This window comes from Crocuta crocuta, unplaced genomic scaffold (genome assembly GCF_008692635.1).
Source record: "Crocuta crocuta isolate KB4526 unplaced genomic scaffold, BGI_CrCroc_1.0 scaffold17, whole genome shotgun sequence".
Classification (NCBI taxonomy): Eukaryota; Metazoa; Chordata; class Mammalia; order Carnivora; family Hyaenidae; genus Crocuta; species Crocuta crocuta.
The window spans coordinates 3,495,229-3,513,274 of record NW_027532041.1 but is presented as its reverse complement, the minus strand read 5'-3'; the positions used below and the strand labels follow the sequence as shown (position 1 = coordinate 3,513,274).

At 42.0% G+C, this 18,046-nt stretch overlaps 1 protein-coding gene across 2 annotated transcripts in view; it reads left to right on the top strand.

Annotated features, from left to right (window-relative positions):
* Positions 1 to 10,788: 10,788 nt before the first annotated feature.
* DNAJC6 (DnaJ heat shock protein family (Hsp40) member C6) overlaps positions 10,789 to 18,046 on the top strand; it is a 134,784-nt gene continuing 127,526 nt past the window's right edge. The window contains exon 1 of one of the 2 annotated variants that reach the window (XM_077776358.1): positions 10,789 to 10,877. In XM_077776358.1, the coding sequence (XP_077632484.1) occupies positions 10,856 to 10,877 (22 nt within the window). In that variant the 5' untranslated portion in view covers positions 10,789 to 10,855. Of the gene's footprint in view, positions 10,878 to 12,245; positions 12,265 to 18,046 lie in introns of those variants that run through there. The other variant, XM_077776360.1, reaches the window with a different exon arrangement.

Sequence of the window (18,046 nt, the reverse complement as noted above, 5' to 3'; positions counted from 1 at the left end):
AGGTATTTTTGTTGTCATGTCTCTTTAGCCTCTTTTAACCTAGGACATCTCCACAGCTTTTCTTCATCTTTTAAGATGTTGAAAGAATACTGTACCACCCCCACTTCCACTTTTTTTTAAAATGATTTATTTTTGAGAGAGAGTGAGCAGGGGAGGGGCAGAGAGGGGGGCAGGCAGAGGATACGACGAAGTGGGCTCTGCACTGACAGCAGAGAGTGGGTGCTGGGCTCAAACTCATGAACTCTGAGATTAAGACCTGAGCCAAAGTCAATGCTTAACATACTGAGTCACCCAGGTGCACCCTACCATTCCCACTTTTAAAGTGCTGTCCTCATTTGGGGTTTATCTTTGATTTCCCTATGATTAGATTCAGGTTATGGATTTGTGGCCAAAGTATTACAAAGCTGATGTGCCTTTCTCTAGTGTAACACATCTGGAGGCATTTACATTTTATCTGCCTCCATTGGTGATTTTAATTTTGATCACCTGGTGAAGCTATTGTATGATACTTGTTTGAGTCTTTAAAAATGCCAGTTTCATTATTCAACCAGCATACAACCTTTATTAAGACTTTATATGTGTAACCTGCCCTCCCTGATGTGGCTTGTTTTATCTGTAAAGTGTGGATATTAATAGTTTCTCTCCCTTGAGAATTATTGGGAGGGTTAAATAAGGCAATGTATGTAAAATCCGGCACATAAAAAGCATCCCATAAATATTAGCCATTCTTACTACAGCCAGGGAAGGGTGAAGGGATCTTGAGTTGGATCTTCCTCCCAGACATTTCCAATTACAAATCAAATTGCCACAGAGACAAAGTGGTGCCCGGCAGGGGCGGCCTCAGCTCTGCCATTTCGGGTTCCTCAATTGGAAAATGGGAAAATCCCTCCCACCCCACAGGAAGCAGTGAGGTTTAACAACATGTATGTAAAAGTGCCTGGACATAGAACGGGTTCTCAAAGAATCATGAGCTGTTGTATGAGGAAAGTAGGAATATCTGTCAGATATAAATAAATATTTTTAAAATAATACATAACATATAAATATATAATTACATTACAGGAATATAATTATATATTATATATATATATTTTTTTAAAAATATAATGTGGTATCGTTCTGAGGCAATAGCAAGGTATGAAAAAAATGCAACTGGAGCCCAGAACTGGGGAAATGTCACCAATCATCTCTGGGCAGACGACTTAACCTCCGCGAGCTTCAACTCGATCATTTGTGATTTGGGGATACAATCAGTGCACTTCCCCGGGGGCTCCGGTGTTAATTAATGACGCCTCGCAGTACCTGGCACTCCAGCGANCGCCGAAGTGCGGGGACCGGTCTGCCGCGGTCCCCTTTCCCCTTTGTCCCTCTACCCCTTGGCCCTTTAGGCACCTGTCGTTGGGCCGGGTGGTTGCAGCTTGCTTCCCGCGGAAGCCCCTGTCTGTACGTTTGACCCTGACCAGAAGGAATTCAGGGTGCCTTGGAGCCACAGTTTACTCAGGCTCCACACCTGGCCCCGTGCCTGCAATGCAGTAGCCTTTGGGGGAATGAATCCGGACCCAAGGCTACCTTCAAGGTCCTCTCCATGTAGACCCACCCCTTTCCAACCTGTCTGCGGTGATTCCCTGTTACCTCCTGAGCTCTACTCCTAGTAAACTACTTCCCCAACGCATTCCACCCTCTCCCCACGCGGGCCTTAACTCGCCTGTGTTCAATCACTGATTCACTCTATTCATTGTTGCCACAATTTTTATTGCTCTCCTGCCATGGTGCCGGGGCCTGGAGTGAACAGGATAGACAAGGCCCAGCTCCTGGCACTACTTCTAGAGGGGGAGCAGACATTAGACACATAAAACAGCGAAACACCCCCATTACAAATGGCTGTGTGTGCTGGGAAGGAATCACATAGTCTGCTGGGAGAGGGGAAAAAGGCAGATGCACCCTGGCTTCCGCGCAGATGGACAGGGGACACCTCTCTGAGGCAGTGGGATTTAAGCGGAGACCTGAAGGCTGAGTAAGAGTTACTCCAGCATGGAGCCTGGGGAGAGTATTCCTGCCAGAGAGAATAAGAAGTGGAAACCTTCCCAGTGTGCCTGAGCTTAGCAAGGGGAAGGTGAGGGAGGCCAGACCTGGATCAGGGTCTGGGTAGGATATGAAGAGGAGTGACCGGTATTTCTTTCTGAAGTGAGCCGGGAAGCTACTGAAGTGTTCTAAGCCAGGACATGACATGATCTGCTAGCTCACTGCCGTGTGCGTATTTGTAATGGCCATGCCTTACTCTCTCAGCCGCCCGTCCAGTCAGGGCTGCACAAATGCCATTTTCTCTGGGAAGGCCTTCCTGGGGTTTCTGACACCTGTAAGCTCTTTTTTGTTAGTATGTTGTCACCTCTACGGCATCCGTCCCTGTTCATCTAGTATTTTAGATCCCACGTGAGCAGGCTCTCATCTTCATCTTTGCATCCCCTACCAGACTAAGTCTGGGCTTGGGCTTGGTACCTTCTAAGTAGGTACCTGTGTGTGTGTGTATGTGTGTGTATTTGTGTGTGTGTTCTGTCTTGTCCTTTCTATCTGTTTCCATCATCTGAGGATTCTTTTTCTGAGAGACTGACATGCCTTGATTTCTAAAATGGCCGACCCGACCCAGGGCAGAAGCTACATTGCACCAGGGCCCTGTGATAGATACAGTGGTGCCCACTGGCCCCCCTACGCCCTCACCCCCCACCCACTGCAGGATTGTTTTGAAGATTAAAAGAATCGATGAGCTAAATGTGTTAATCATTGTAAAATGCTGACACACAGTTAACATTCTAAAACTAAATTTGACAAAGAACAAGAATTATCTTTTAAATATTTATTGCATCACAAAACAAGCTTTTCTATTGTTGGTCATTAGAGCGACACTGGCTTGGTATTGTCATCTTGCTGGCTTTCAAAGAATGGGTAATTACTTTTAGTCAATGCACAATTAAATTCCTTCCCCACTGCAGTCAAACTCTTGCTGAAACTTAGTAGGTCTGAAGGCTGACCACCCCTTTTCTTTAGTTTGCCTGAGGAGTCAAAGAGAAGGGTCATTGCAACAAGTATTCCTTGAGTGATAATTATATGCAGAGTGTAATTCCAGGTGTTGTGTGAACATTTACAAAAGAGGACTAAATTGACATTCCCACTGTAGTAAAATGGATTACAATAAGTTGTCTAGTTCTATAGGTTTTTTAAAAGATGTTTATTTTTCTGAGATAGCACCAGTGGGGGAGGGGCAGAGACAGAGCAGGACAGAGGGTCCCAAGTGGGCACCAGGCTGACAGCAGAGAGCCCCCTGCAAGGCCCGAGCTCACTAACCCAACTGAGATCATGACCTGAGCCCAAGTCGAGGGCTCATCAGACTGAGCCACCCAGGCGCCCCTCTAGTTCTATGCTTTTTAAAGCCAGGTCTATACTGTGTACATACCTGTCCGTCCTTTTCTCTCTTCACTTAATGTCCTAGAGCTCACCCACGGCTTCCTAGGGCTCATTGTCATGCCATACCTCTTTTTCTTAAGTAGGATCTTGGTCGATCACTATATTTCTGTATTTCCCCTTCTCCCCTACAACCATTATAATGTCTTATGTTATATGACACTTTGTAGCTTCTGGAATAGGTCAACTATAAGATCTTGTTTCAATTTTGACAGCACCTCAGAAGCAGGGGGGCCAGATGGTGTTTATTTCCTCCATTTTATAGATGAGAAGGTGAACCAAGAGACAGTGACTTGCGGGAGGCCATACGACTGGGGACTGGCAGACTCAGGCCTGACTGACCATACAACATTCTTTCTGCCACATCTCCCTCCACAAAAATGCAGAGAAGTAAAATTAATAAATACCTTGCAATGAAAGAAATCGAGATCCCAATTTTATTTGATTTTTTAAAAAGGTGGCCTGAATTTCTCATAATGATGGGGCATCAATTCATAATTGATAGCCACTAATTTGGGTATCTAGAATCGTGTGGTTTGGTGGCAGACTCTGATTTGAAACTGCCATAAGTGGCACAGTAATATGCTGTGTGATCTTGGGCAAGGTGCTAAATCTTTCTAAAGCTCTCTTACATATCACATGTATAAATAAAATGGAGATGATATAAACATATACACAAAAGAGAGATGATAATTCCTACGTCACGGTGTTATGGTGATGATTAAATGAGTTAATGTATATAAAGTGCCTGGGACACAGTGGCTCACAAAGTGGTAGTTATTATTTTTATTCATATTGGTTCAGATAGTCTGCTATATGATCACATCCCAACAATGGTTAGTCATGAGGCTGGAGAGCTCAGTAACCTGTGGGAGTGAAACATGGCTAGAAGCTCCTTAGGGGCAGCTGTTCCTTCTGTACTACCCAGGAGGTCTTCCACACCATCTTTTTTATTCCCACCCTTTTTTACTCCACCAGAAGGCTCCAAGTGAGAAGTAGTTTAGCTTTTGGGGACTCTTGGCATCTTTTCAGCCTAACACTGTGTCCTGAATATAGCAGATGTTCAATAAATGGGTTTGTAATGAAAAGATCCTTTAGGATATGGAGGTATATCCAAAGAGAATGCACCCGAAATTTACCATATGATCATGTGTGACTGTAAGTAGGATAAATACCTAGAAGGACAGTTACTGGGTTAGAAGTATATACTGTTTTAATTTGGAAAGATAGCTGATCTCCATACATTTGTGCTAATCTTGTTCCTACCAGGAGTGTGTATGATTCTTGATTCTTTACATCCTGTCAGACTTTTTAATGCTTGCCTAATTTCATGATGTGAAATCGTACTGCACCATTGTTTTATATTAAATTTCCTTGATAAACAGTGAAGATCTTTTCACGTGAGTATTGGCCATGTGTGAATTAGGCCTATTTATCTCTTTTCTCGTTTATTTTATTAAATTTTTTTTAATATTTATTAAAACATTTTAATGTTTATTAACACATACATACAGAGTGTGAGCAGGGGAGGGGCAGAGGGAGAGGGAGACACAGAATCTGAAGCAGCCTCCAGGCTCTGAGCTGTCAGCACAGAGCCCCACATGGGGCTCGAACTCACAAACCATGGGATCATGACCTGAGCTGAAGTCAGACACTTAACCGACTGAGCCACCCAGGCGCCCCCAAACAACTTTTAAAAATATACCTAAGCATGCAAGCTGTTCTAAATGGGAATATGAAGAAGCTGTACCCAATGGAAATTAACCCTCCAAATGCTTCCAACCTTTCTAAAGAAGTACATTTTATACAAATATCAAAGCTTTTAGGTTATAGAGAAGGAAGTGAATAGTTGGTGGAAGTATTTTATAAGAAGTAGACCTTGAAATAATGGTAGAAAACTGGCTTTGAGTTTCTCCCACAGGAAATTACCTCCCCCCAAGTCTTGGTGGGGCAAAGAGTCCTTCCCTGAGCTGCAGTCTTCCCTGGAAAGACAGCAATTGGAACTATAGCCAGTCTCTGTCAGCAGATGTGCTTTCCAGGACAAGTTACTTGGAGAGGTAGACAGGTGATCTGCAGTTCAATCTCTCACTGCCATTTTGTAGCCATATGCCCCTTTAAAAAATCACAGTGAGTGGAGATAATAATTGCTACCTAGGGATATTGGAAAGGTCAAATGAGATCATAAATATGAAAGGCCTATGTAAATACGAGGATACTTGCTAGGCTCTGTGAAGTAACCAACACTGTGACAAAGTGGGAAAAACTCATTGACCCGTGATCTGTAGGCCCTGTTTCTCCCCCTACCATCTGGTCTGCATACAGGTGCATGATTGTTGCACAGTGGTTCTCCAAGTGTGGTCTCCAGAATAGTAGCATCAACATCTCCTGGGACTTGTTAAAAATGCAAATTGTTGGCTCCCTCTCCGTTGCTACCAAATCAGACAGCAGAGATAGGGTCTAGCAATCTGTTTTAACGAGGCCTGTAGTAGTTCTGACGTGTGCTAAAGTTTGAGAACCACTGGCTCACTGGGATCTGCAAAGGCTTTAAAGTCAGCAAATGTGGGCTCTAAATGTTAACTCTCTCATTTACTGTGAGTAACTTAGGCATGAGCAAGTTACTGGGCCTCTCTTGGGCTTGCAAGCTCTCATCCATAAAAGGAAGATGGTATCACCTCCCTCACAATGTTGTTTTGAGAACAAAGTATCCTAGCTGTGCTACTTTTTAGTCATGTATCCTTTGGCAAGTCATTTCTCCTTTCTGCCTCAATCTTTTCTCATCTAAAAAGGATGGAACGGCAAGCGTTAACACCTAGGCATGCTCACTGTGTGCCAGCCGTGTCCAAAACCTGTGCATATTTTTATTTTATTTTATTTTGACAACAACCTTGTTTTACCATCTCTGTTTTGCAAATGAGAAAACTGAAGCACAGAGAGGTTAAGTAATGTTTCCAAAGTTATGCAACTAGTAAGCTGGGATGCAAACCCAAGCAGTGTGCTGTGAAAAGTCTTTGCCTTAAACACAATGCTTGGCAAATAAGTTCCCAGGAAATGTATAAAGATGATGTTAAGCGTGCCTGGCGCAGAGGTCGCTCCACGTATCAGTTCCCTCTTCTTTGCCTTGTAGCTTGGCTTTGTGCAAGCCTACCCAGCTTTTCTTAGAGTCACCTGCCCTCCTCTGTGGTGACCCTCATCACAAACCTTCCTCCACCCCTGTCAGCAATTTTTCTTTCTCTATTTTGCCTCCTTTATGGCCACTCAGATGCTCTGAGCAAAACATACAGGAGCTTGGCTGGCTGGAGGAAGACTGAACATGGCAGTGCATGCCATCACCACCTCAGCAGGTTTTGAGAATGGATGACTAAGCTTCAAGAGGGTCGAGGCAAGTCATCGAAAGGTCATTAGGTCTGCATAATTTGGAAAACTTATAGGCTTCAAGTCTCTTTTGCTCTCAGATTTCCAAGAGAATGTAAAAGCTCTTTTTTGCTCAGTTTTTCTTCAGAGTAAAATGTTCAGCAAGGAAGTTGAACCCACAATATTAACAGCCACATTTTTTCTTTCACTTTTGTTTGAAAAAGACAACAAAAAGCCTTATTCTTTTTCAATTCAGGGTTTCACTCATTGTTCTTGAAAATTCTGTTTGGTTTTGCTCGCAAGATGGCCTCCCTTACTGGGCATGACTCACTGGTCTGGTGACTCAGAAGTGGCATCAAACAAGACAAGGCCTGTGCAGAGCTGTGAAAGGACTTGGTGGCCAGTGGAGCCTGTCTGAGCTTTCGCAAATCCAGTTATTGAGATGGAGATTGTTTCCATTAGCGGTTGTTTACAGTGCTCCCTGATACCAGCTGATATAAAGTGTGGGGTCTGTCAGAGACATTGCTTTATTTTGGAAAGTTCCAAGGCTTGAGCTCATTCTTGTCCCTCAACCGGGTGGGGCTTTGGGGTTTATTGTGGGCTAGACAAGGCTTCTGAGAATTCACCTGACCCTGAATAGAATGGCCCAAGAATCAGAGGTGTAAGGCTTCTGTAAATATTGTAGCAGGAGGGGAAATAAAGGCTCAAAAAGAGCCTTTGCAGAAGACATTGAACCTCTTTCCACTTAATTAATTTTCTTTTAAATCAATTGAAGATGGATAGAGAGACGAACAGATATGTGATAAAGCAAATAGAGCAAAATGTACTTGAAGATGTTCACCATGCAATGCTTCCAACGTTTTGTATATTTGAAACTTTTCTTTGAAAAAATGTTTTTAATGTTTATTTACTTTTGAGAGAGAGACAGAGTGTGAGCAGTGGAGGGGCAGAGAGAGAGGGAGACACAGAATCCAAAGCAGGCTCCAGGCTCTGAGCTGTCAACACAGAGGCCAACACGGGGCTTGAACCCTCAAACCGTGAGATCATGACCAGAGCCCGAGTCAGATGCTTAACTGACTGAGCCACCCAGGAGCCCCTGAAACTTTTCAAAATACAATGTTGGGTAAAATGTAGATACCCTAGAAATGACCACACTCTTGAAAAAACATTGGTTCTTTTTAATATAAATGGCAGCCCTTTTCTCACTTCCTCACTCCTCTCAGCCTTTGCCTTTTTTCTTGGGAAGCCTACTTGATGCAAGCTCACCCCCTGGAGTGAAGCAACGGCCTTTATGCCAAGGCCTTTATATTCTTTCTGATATGTAACTCTCATAGTAGCCCTACAGGCTAGTTATTATTTTCTGCATCAGGTGCAAAGGGGTAAATTTGACCCAGGTCACAAGGTAGTAATATTAGTCTAACTGCATTTCTGGAGCCCTCACTTTATGTGTCAGGCTTTGTGCCATGTACTTTACATGTATTAACTCATTTGAGCCTCACCCAACACTAGAAGGTAGGTTCCATTATTATCTGCATCTTACAGATCAGGAAATGTAGACAGAGAGAGGTGTAGGGAAGTGTCCTGGCTTACGTTAGGGCCAGTAAATGGCAGAGCCCAGGTTGGAAAGGTTGGAAGCATCTCTCCTGCTTTATGGCCCCTGCCCCTTAGGCAGAGATTCCTCTGCCTAATCACTAAATCAGCGTGCCTTATAGAAATCTCTTGCCCTGAAGCCACAAGCTTCTTGAGGACAGAAAGCTTTGCTCAGCGCTGAATATTCCCAGTGTTCAGCGCAGTGCTTGGCACAATGACTATGTACCGAATGAAAGAGTGCACAAATGGTGGCTTCTTACCACCTACTTCTTGTCCCCCCCTTCTGATCCTAAAGGTGCTCCTAACTGGGCACATTTTGGCTGTCCTGGACTTGGTCCTTGGCTATGGAGATGCCTTTTTCTTTGACCTGGTCAGTGCACCAACATGGCTCATTTGGTGGCCAGCAAGGAGTTCCAGTGACGGCAGATTTTCCCCTTCGGTCTTAAGTTGTCAAAGAGGAGCATAACGGTATTATCCACTGCCAAGGAAATATGGGAACAAAAACCAAATACTAAAAATTTCCCCAAGCGTTCAAGGAGTCTTTACATTGTGGCAGCTAGAAATCAATTCCAGGACCCCTAGTGGCCACGACAAGTTTTCACTCTGCAGCTATATATGACTCTTGGGCTGCAGTAATGACCAGGTGAACACTAGCAATTAGTTCTCTTAAATATGCCCTAGTATGTTGCTAATTATACCTTACCTTTATATAGGGCTTAGTTTACCAAGTACCACATCTATTCTTCCTTTTGATCTTCTGAAAAGCCTGGCACGCACACAGGGCAGATATGATTGGCCCTACTTTACAGATGAGGAAACTGGTGCCAGACAGGTTGTTACCTACCCTACAGCACTCAGTTAATAGTGGTCGAGACAGGTCTTCAACCCTCTTATCTCGACTCCTACTCCAGCACATTTTCCATGTCAATATTGCATTTCACCCAGCAATTTCTGGGGATGAGAGGAATAGGTAGGTGTATTTCTTGTTATTGCTCTACTCAAACTTAGTGAGGTCCTGAATTGGATCAGTTAATCTTTTTGGAGATCAGTTGACTGATCTACAGAGGGGAATAACCAGTACCCATTATCTACAGAGCACCTAGGGCAGAGGAGGTTGTGAGCAGTCAGAACTTAAAAGACAACATCTGGGGGCTGCGTGGGTGGCTCGGTCAGTTAAGCGTCGCACTTCAGCTCAGGTCATGATCTCACTGTCCCACGTGGTGCTCTGTGCTGACAGCTCAGAGCCTGGAGCCAGCTTCGGTTCTGTGTCTCCTTCTCTCTCCTGCCTCTCCCCTGCTCACACTCTGTCTCTTTCTCTCTCTCAAAAAGAAATACACATTGAAGAAAAAAAAGACAATGTCTGAATGAAGATGTTCAGAAGGGTCTATGATGACACTGACCCCCGTTTCATAAAATAAATTAAGTACCACCTCCTCTAGCCACCCTGTCTAAAATGGCCTGTCTGTTCCTTCATTACCATCTTCATTTTTCCTCATGGCATTTATTTTTGTTTATCATATGTTTATATTTGTTTATTGTCTGTTTGACTACTCCCACCAACATGTAATAATGTAATAGCCATGAGCAGGACTGGGTCTGTTTTCTGTGCTCCTGAATCCCTAAGAGATGCAATTCTACCTGGCACAAATAAACATTTGTTGAGTGAAGAAATGAAGAAATGAATCCTATCTATGTGATGATTGAAAGTAAGCTTGAATTGGATGATTGAAAGATTTGCTTGAATCTTCCTTGCTCTCTAAGGAGGGCTTTTATGGTCTGGCTTCCTCATCCCCATTTCTGGCTCAGCTTTTATCAACTTACACCTGAATAAATTGGGTTCAATAATCTGTGTCTGTGCAACAGACACAGGTCACCATACTGCACTGTAAGCCTCTGTATTGTTACAGCCTGTGGGCAGCTTGAGGACTGAGACTGGTCCCCTTCACTGTTGTATCCTCACTACCTGGCATAAGGCATGGTCCACAGAGAGGTAAAAGAAATATTTGTTGAATGAACGAATATGAAAGAGAAAGCACAGTTCTCTTAATTCCCTCCAAAATTAAGGTCTCCATTTGAGAATAAGCTTGGCACATGGCACGTGGCACAGACATTCACTTTTCAATCGGTACCAAATCTCTACAGAGCCAAGGAGGCACTAAGCAGTTGGTTCCCTAACCTTAGAAAAGGAAAGGCAAGCCTAGACTCCAGATCCAGTTCCATGCCATGTTTTGGAATTTGTGTTTACGTCGGCCTTCATCCCCATCCTTTCAGCTCCAGCATAAGCAAAATTATCACCCCGCACACAGACTTGCATGCAATTATCAGAGCTCGGGTGCTCTTCCGTTGAGGGACTTCGCCCCTGAGATCGCTGACTTTCTGTGAATGACAAATCAAAAGTCAGGTTTGCAGAATCAGCCCGACTTTCCTGCTCATTTGCAGCAGAGGGAGGAAGGAGAGAATGAAAGATTCTGAAAATAAAGGTAAGGGGCCAACTGCAGAGGGGAGGCTAAAAGATGCTAGGGATGAGCTGTCACTCCACAGATATATTTAGTTTGTATTAATGGCTGACTATAAATTACTGTGTGTATGTTATTTTAAAATTCTAGTTATATAATAAACATGACTTTCTTTTAAGTGACTGGCTTTTAGTTTCCAAATATTGTGTCATTCAATTTTCCATATTTGTGCTACCAAATAGAACAATATTTTTGCATTCTTCATTTAGTCCTGGCTGAGTTACACATATTTCCATTTCATAGATTTGCTTATAATAGCTCCCAGGATTTTGGTAATTTTATTTTGAGAGAGTTCACAGTAGTTAATTTATATGTAGGTTTTCGATGCATTATTGTAATTGGAATATCTGAAATACTTCGGACTTTTACAGTTTGGGTTCACAAGAAAAACGTTGACAGAGAATTACTTAACGTCAGTCCTTTCGGGAGGACCCAATGGAGAGAGCCATCATTGACCTTCAGAACTGTTTATCTTGCAGAGATATTCGGAAGCAAACTGCTCCCACCCCTCCAGCCTCCAGCCCGGAGAGGTCCCTGGTGCATTACCCCCGACCACCCACCCCTTCTCTCTAATTCGGTCCGAACCGTGGGGGGGGAGAGAGAAAAGGATTTAAATGAGAACTCAGGGAAGGGCAGGGCTCACTAAAATGAGCCAACCAAATTTTTCGTTCAACAACAGGGATCCTGGAGGATTCTGATGTTTTAAATTCCGAGGCTCCTTAAATTTTCTGCCGCAGTTGGGGGAGGGGCGACAGACCCCCAAGGCCTCCGGAGGCTACACGTGTTCCCCAACCCTGTTCCCGGAGGGAGCCCTTCCTTCCTGCTGCGTTGCTCGTGCTCCTTGTTCGGGCGCCGGTGGAAGGCGCAGAGGGGCCAGGCTCCCGGCACAGCGCCCCCCCCCCACCTCCCCTCCAGGAAAGCTCCTGGGAAGCCGCCGCAGCAGAAGACGCCATCTCCGCGCCAGCGTCCCCAGCCCCCGCTTCCCGAGCGCTGATTTTAGGGTTTGCCGGCCTCCCTTTTGCCCCCGCGGGTGTGCTGGCTCGCACCGGAGCCGCTGCGCAGCATTTGGCCCCTACCCTGTTTTCCCTGTGCGCTCTGCGTTAAGGAGGCCCCAGTGTTTTGCCTTTGGGCGCCCGGGCTGGGGTGCGCAGGTGGAGGCTGGCGTGCAGCGCCTGGGGGAGGTTACTTGCGCCCCCTGAGTCTCTCCCACGCCGAGTTGTTTGGGTGACCTGCGGAGACGACACATGCCCCAAGCCTTTTCCTTCCTGTACGCAGGGCCGCCCGACTTGGGCTTCCCCAGACCAGTTCCCAGACACTCTACGGCTTGTTATAAGATTCACAACATGTGATGGTGAGTGATGTTTATTCCACATTAAAAAGTGAACTCTGCCCACCCCCCAAAAGAAAGCCATAAACAGCCTGATGCCAGTGAGGAGACTGGTATTTTAATCTACTAAACTGTGATGAAGGCTCCCAAGCAATGCTATTTTCTGTAGTGAGGCTTTAAAAGAGGCAGGGGTAGCTGGTGTTGGTAGTATTAACATCTAATAGGCCCTGGATCATTCACATCCACGTATTGATCTGTGTGGTTTGATGTTTAAATTTTAATTAAGCAGCCTTAGGTGGGGAAAAAGAGCTATGTAAGCATGGGACTGGCCAGGGAAAAGAGGCCCTCTCCACTGGGGTTTCAAAGCCAGCCTCTGGTGAAGGCATAAAACCTGTGCCTATGTAATTAAAGTATTTAAAATGAACTTGAGTGTGTTGACTTCCCCTGTGTTGATTTCAGTGGCCAGAGAAAGGGTTTTTGGAAAGAAAACAAAAAATTGCTTATATGCCATGTCATGCTAGGCCATGCTCATGTTTTAGAAAAAGTTAGGACTGCCTCAATTGGGGAGGCTTTGGATGAGGCTACTATTCACCATTGTTTGGAATGTTAACACTCAGTTTCTTAGTGTGTCAGTGCGTTTTAAGGTTCAAATCCCTGGCTGCTTTTTGAGGGGAGTTGGTATTTAGAATTTTTGTTTCACTTTGTTTTGGAGAGAGCTTTCAAGATAGTTAGGTTCTGGCTTGTACCACCTAACTTATTAGTGACTAAGGATAAGGCCCTTTGTTTCTTTGGATCTGTTTCCTTATTTCTTAAATGAAGAATTGTTAGACTGAATCACTGCTCTTCAGATTGTGGGTGGTAATAAAACCATGTAGTGTGTCTCAAGCAGCATTTTAGAAAGATGACATAGAATAGAAAATGTCAGCACTGTGGCTGATGAGGGTAAACATCGTTTTCTGGAATTTCTGTTTTAGATATCTATGTTTGTTTATGTATGGAGGTGTGGGATGTCTTGATGTCAGGTCTGTTTCTTACAGTGAATCCCAGCCGACAGTTTGAGAAACCCTGAAATATAGCACAGCTTATTAGTGTGGTTTTCCAGAAGTCTGTGAAATGCAGCTTTATATGCATGTCCATCTTGTTTATGTTTGAGGAGAACGTCAATAGTTTTTCTCAGATTTTCAAAAAGGTCTAAGATCCCCAAAAGATTCTGAATGATTGTTTTTCTAAGGTCTCCCAAGATCCTTCCAAGCCAAATTATTAGTGACCATAACATCTTTCCAGAGCTGGGAGATAGGTATGTGTTGACAGAGACCAGCTGAGTATACAGTGTGGGGTGGGGTGAGTGTGAGTGTGTGTGTTTGTGTGTGTGTGTGTGTGTGTGTGTGTGTATGTGAGACATGTGTGCTGGGTCATGAGGAAAAGGTGTGACCATGGTAACCAGACCATGAGAGCTATTTATGGTTCCAGAGTACCCATTGGTGACCTGAATATGAATCATAAATATCTAAAAGTTAGTCTTTATGCTGAAAGTACCATAGAAAAACTGTTAAAATGTTGTGAATTGTTTCGGAAGACTTAAAACAAAGAATCAGATAAAATCTGGAGAGACTGACAGAAGGAAATAAATTATCTGGATATTGAAAGGCAGAAACGGAATTTTTATAAGCTATCATCACATGACTAATGTTTGGTAAATGTGGAATTCGGATTTAACTAATGCCTTTCTTTTTCCTCCTTTTGGTTCATCTTGTCTTAAGACAGCTCAGTGAGGCTTTTAAATACAAAAGATATTGTATAACATTTACCCTGCATATCTCAAAATGCTTTGTAAGCCGGAAGAAAATATTATGCATAGGCACCTAAGAAGAAAATAGTTGAATGTGTTAATAAGTAGATATTGGCAGACATGACAGTTAATTATAATAATAACCATAGCTGCTACTTAATGAACAACTGGTATGTGAAAAGCTCTCTGTGAGGTGCTTTAACTATTGTCACAACACTGTAAGGTAGGGGGCATTGTACATGTAAAGAAATGGATTAAGAATTTTGTATGGGGACACATAGTAAGTAGCAGCATTAGGATTTAAACCCAGGCCATTTTACCTCCCAAATCATTCACATGATAGTCAAGAGCTTGAGACTAAGTCACATGGTGAGTTGGTGAATTTCACATGGAAATTGCATAGTTACTAATAAAATTTTCTTTTTTTTCCCTTTTTTTAAAATAGTTTATTGTCAAGTTGGTTTCCATATAACACCCAGTGCTCATCCCCACAAGTGCCCTCCTCCGTGCCCATCTCCCCCTCCCCCCATCAGTCCTCAGTTTGTTCTCAGCATTCAAAAGTCTCTCACGGTTTGCCTCTCTCCCTCTCCCCCACCATTTCCCTCCTTCTTCTCCCCCATGGTCCTCTGTTAAGTCCCTTCTAATTTTCCTATACGTGCAAACATATGGTATTTGTCCTTCTCTGCCTGACTTATTTCGCTCAGCATAACACCCTCAAGTTCCATTCATGTTACTACACATGGCCAGGTTTAATTCTTTCTCATTGCCATGTAGTATTCCAACTAATAAAATTTTCAACATCATCTATTATTAGAATTAATTTACTTATTATAAAAAGGCATATGACAGCCATAAAAGATGATGGCTTTTGACTAATTTTCTGGATTGTGTTTATTTGAGAAAATAGGCATTCCAACTCAACTTCCAATTTCCCTTTTATTTTTAGTAAGTTTTCTGAGTATTTTATGCAACAAGGTTTTAAGAGCAGTGGTATGAAAGAATAGGAATGGAGAGTTTGAAAATTTGGTTGGAAAATTTTTTTCTTCTCCAAGAGTTTAGGGCAAAAAGTTCTGTTTTTAAACTTTGTTATTTTCTATATTTTACCTGAAAATAACAAGCGTGACATTTTGTGAGCAGATGAAGTTACATGTAACTTTTTTTATTTTCATGTGGTAAAGCCAGGTGTAGAGCATTGTCTATGCCTGCACTTGTTGAAAGAATCTGGTTTTTCAATGAAAGTTATTATAAAATCTGATTATTTGAATATGGCTAGATCCAGACTTCTGGGTGCTAAATATTAAAAAGACTGTGGTGTACATCCCTTCAGTCTATAATCCAAATACAGTAAGAGTAAGGAAATCAAAAAATGTTATGACTTTTCTTTACCACTATGATTCTGTTGATACTTTTAAAGGAAACTCAAATTTTTTCAGGGATTTTTGTCGTTGCTGCTTGTGATTAGGTAGGTTGGAGAAATGATATGTTGGCTGGGATGATCTGTAAATGGCTGACTGATTTCTTAGTTTTCAGGGCTAACATGTGATAAAACTGGGTTTTGAGGCTGATCTATAACAGTGGTTTTCAAATGGGCACGATACTACTTTCTGGGGGACACATGGAAATAAGTAAGGGGCTCTAGAAGCATTCATTGGGAAGAAACCAGAAATGTGGTAGATGTCCTGCAATGTTCCAGAATGTTCCATTCAGTGACCAATTATCTCATGTCCTGTGCAACTTTCAAACGTTTTGCTGAAGAGGTGAAAACCTTCTATACTTTTCGAAGCCTAGAACATACATTGGTTTTATTCTGAAATATATATACACTGAAATTTCCAGGATTACAAATGCTGTGTAAATTGAGATTATATTTACTTTTGTTCAGAAGAACCACTTACCCAAAACAATGCTACTTGTATTTGAGAAACCAATAGAATGCACCTGTCTCATTCAATCTAAGTAGAAGTACATGTATGTGACTACTTTATTATATATTCTAATATAGTACTGCTTGATTATTTGCATATTGAAATCCATTTGTTTTATTTTTTTTTTAGTTTATTTACTTTAGAGAGAGAGAAAGAGAGAGTGCACAAGTGGGAGAGGGACAGAGAGCAAGGGAGAGAGAGAGAGAGAGAGAAAGAGAGAGAAAGAGAGAGATTCCCAAGTAGGCTCCACACTGTCAGCATGGAGCCCGATATGGGGCTTACATCACTGGAACGGAAACCAAGAGTTGGATGCTTAACTGACTGAGCCACCCAGGCACCCCTGTTTTATTATAACTAATGTTTCTTTTACTTCCTTTACATTATAGTTGGTGTATTATATATATTTTTGTTAAATTTTGTTTTAATTTTGTTTAATTTCAGTTTCATTTTGAGATACTACACAGGGAAATACAAAATATTTTATGTTTATATATATTTGTGTTAGAGTATATAAAATGACTTTATTTTGATCTCCTTAATGATTTTAAAGGATTTGAGCCAACATTACAAATTTTGGAGATCATATATTCAATTCTATATTTCTGGTTCCTTTAAAAAATTAGAACAATCTACCACAATGGGATTGAGCTGAGCATAAACTTCCCTCTTTATGGCAGAAATACTGGGTTATAGATGTCATAAATCTTCTAAGAAATGCTGTCACTGATAATTGCTCTTTATTTATGCTACTGCAACTAGCATTTTAAAATTTCATTCTCTATTGCTTGTTGTTAGGATATAGAAATATAGCTGATTTTTATTTGTTGCCCTTATGTCAGTGGCCTTGCCTAATTCACTTTTAATTTTAATAGTTTTAAGATTTTTACAGGCAGTTGTCTTTTTTCCTTTCCGATCTTAGACTTTTTATCACTTGCATTATTGCACTAGCTAGGATCTCTCTCACTATATTGAATAGAGATGGTGATGGTGAGTATCCTTATTTTGTTCCTCATCTCAGAGGAAAAGCTATCAGTATTTGACCAATAAGTACAATATTTGATATAGGATTTACCTAAGAACTTTTTTTAACTTTTTATTTATTTTTGAGAGGGGTGGGAGAGGACGGAGAGGGAGACACAGGATCTGAAGCAGGATCTAGGCTCTGAGCTGTCAGCACAGGGCCCAATGGGAGGTTTGAACTCACAAACCTTGAGATCATGACCTGAGCCAAAGTCAGATGCTTAACCAACTGAGCCACCCTGGCACCCCACCTGGGCATCTTAAAATTTCAGATTAAAAAGGTTATCTTCTATACTTAGCATGCTAAATTTTTATCATGAATTTTATCAAAAGTTTTTTCTATTGTGATATCATATGATTGTACTATTTTAATTTGTTAGTATGAATTATATTGATTTTTTAAAGTTTATTTTGAGAAAGAGAGAGAGAGAGAGAGCAAGCATAGGGGAAGGGCAGAGAGCAAGGAAGAGAGAGAATCCCAAGCAGGCTCTGCGATATTAGCACAGAGCCTGACTCAGGGCTCGAGCTCACGAACTGCGAGATCATGACCTGAGCTGAAAGCAAGAGTCAACGTTCAATGAACTGAACCACCCAGGTGCCTCTACACTGATTCCTTTTTTGAGTGTTAAATTAACTTTGCTCAACTTAGTTGTGATATGTCCTCCTTTGTTCATATTGCTGGATTTGACTTGCTAATATTCTGTTGAGGAATATTTTTGTTTACAAGAGAGATTAATCTGCAGTTTTCTGTTGTGGCCCCTTGCCAGGTTTGGACATCAAGGTTTTGCTGACCTTATAAAACAAGTTAGGAGATGTCTCCTCTTTATTCTGTTGTCTGGCATGGTTTTGTAAGATTGGCATTATTCTTTAAATGTCTAGAGGAATTTACTTGTGCAACCATATGGGCCTGGAAAGTTTGTTGTAGGAAGGTTTTAAAATATGGATTCATTTATTTTAGTAGATACAGATTTATTCAGATTTTCTATTTCTTCTTGTGTTAGTAAGTTGTGTTTTTCTAGGAATTTGTCCATTTTATATGAATTTTCAATTTTAGTAGTAAAAAAAAGTAGTA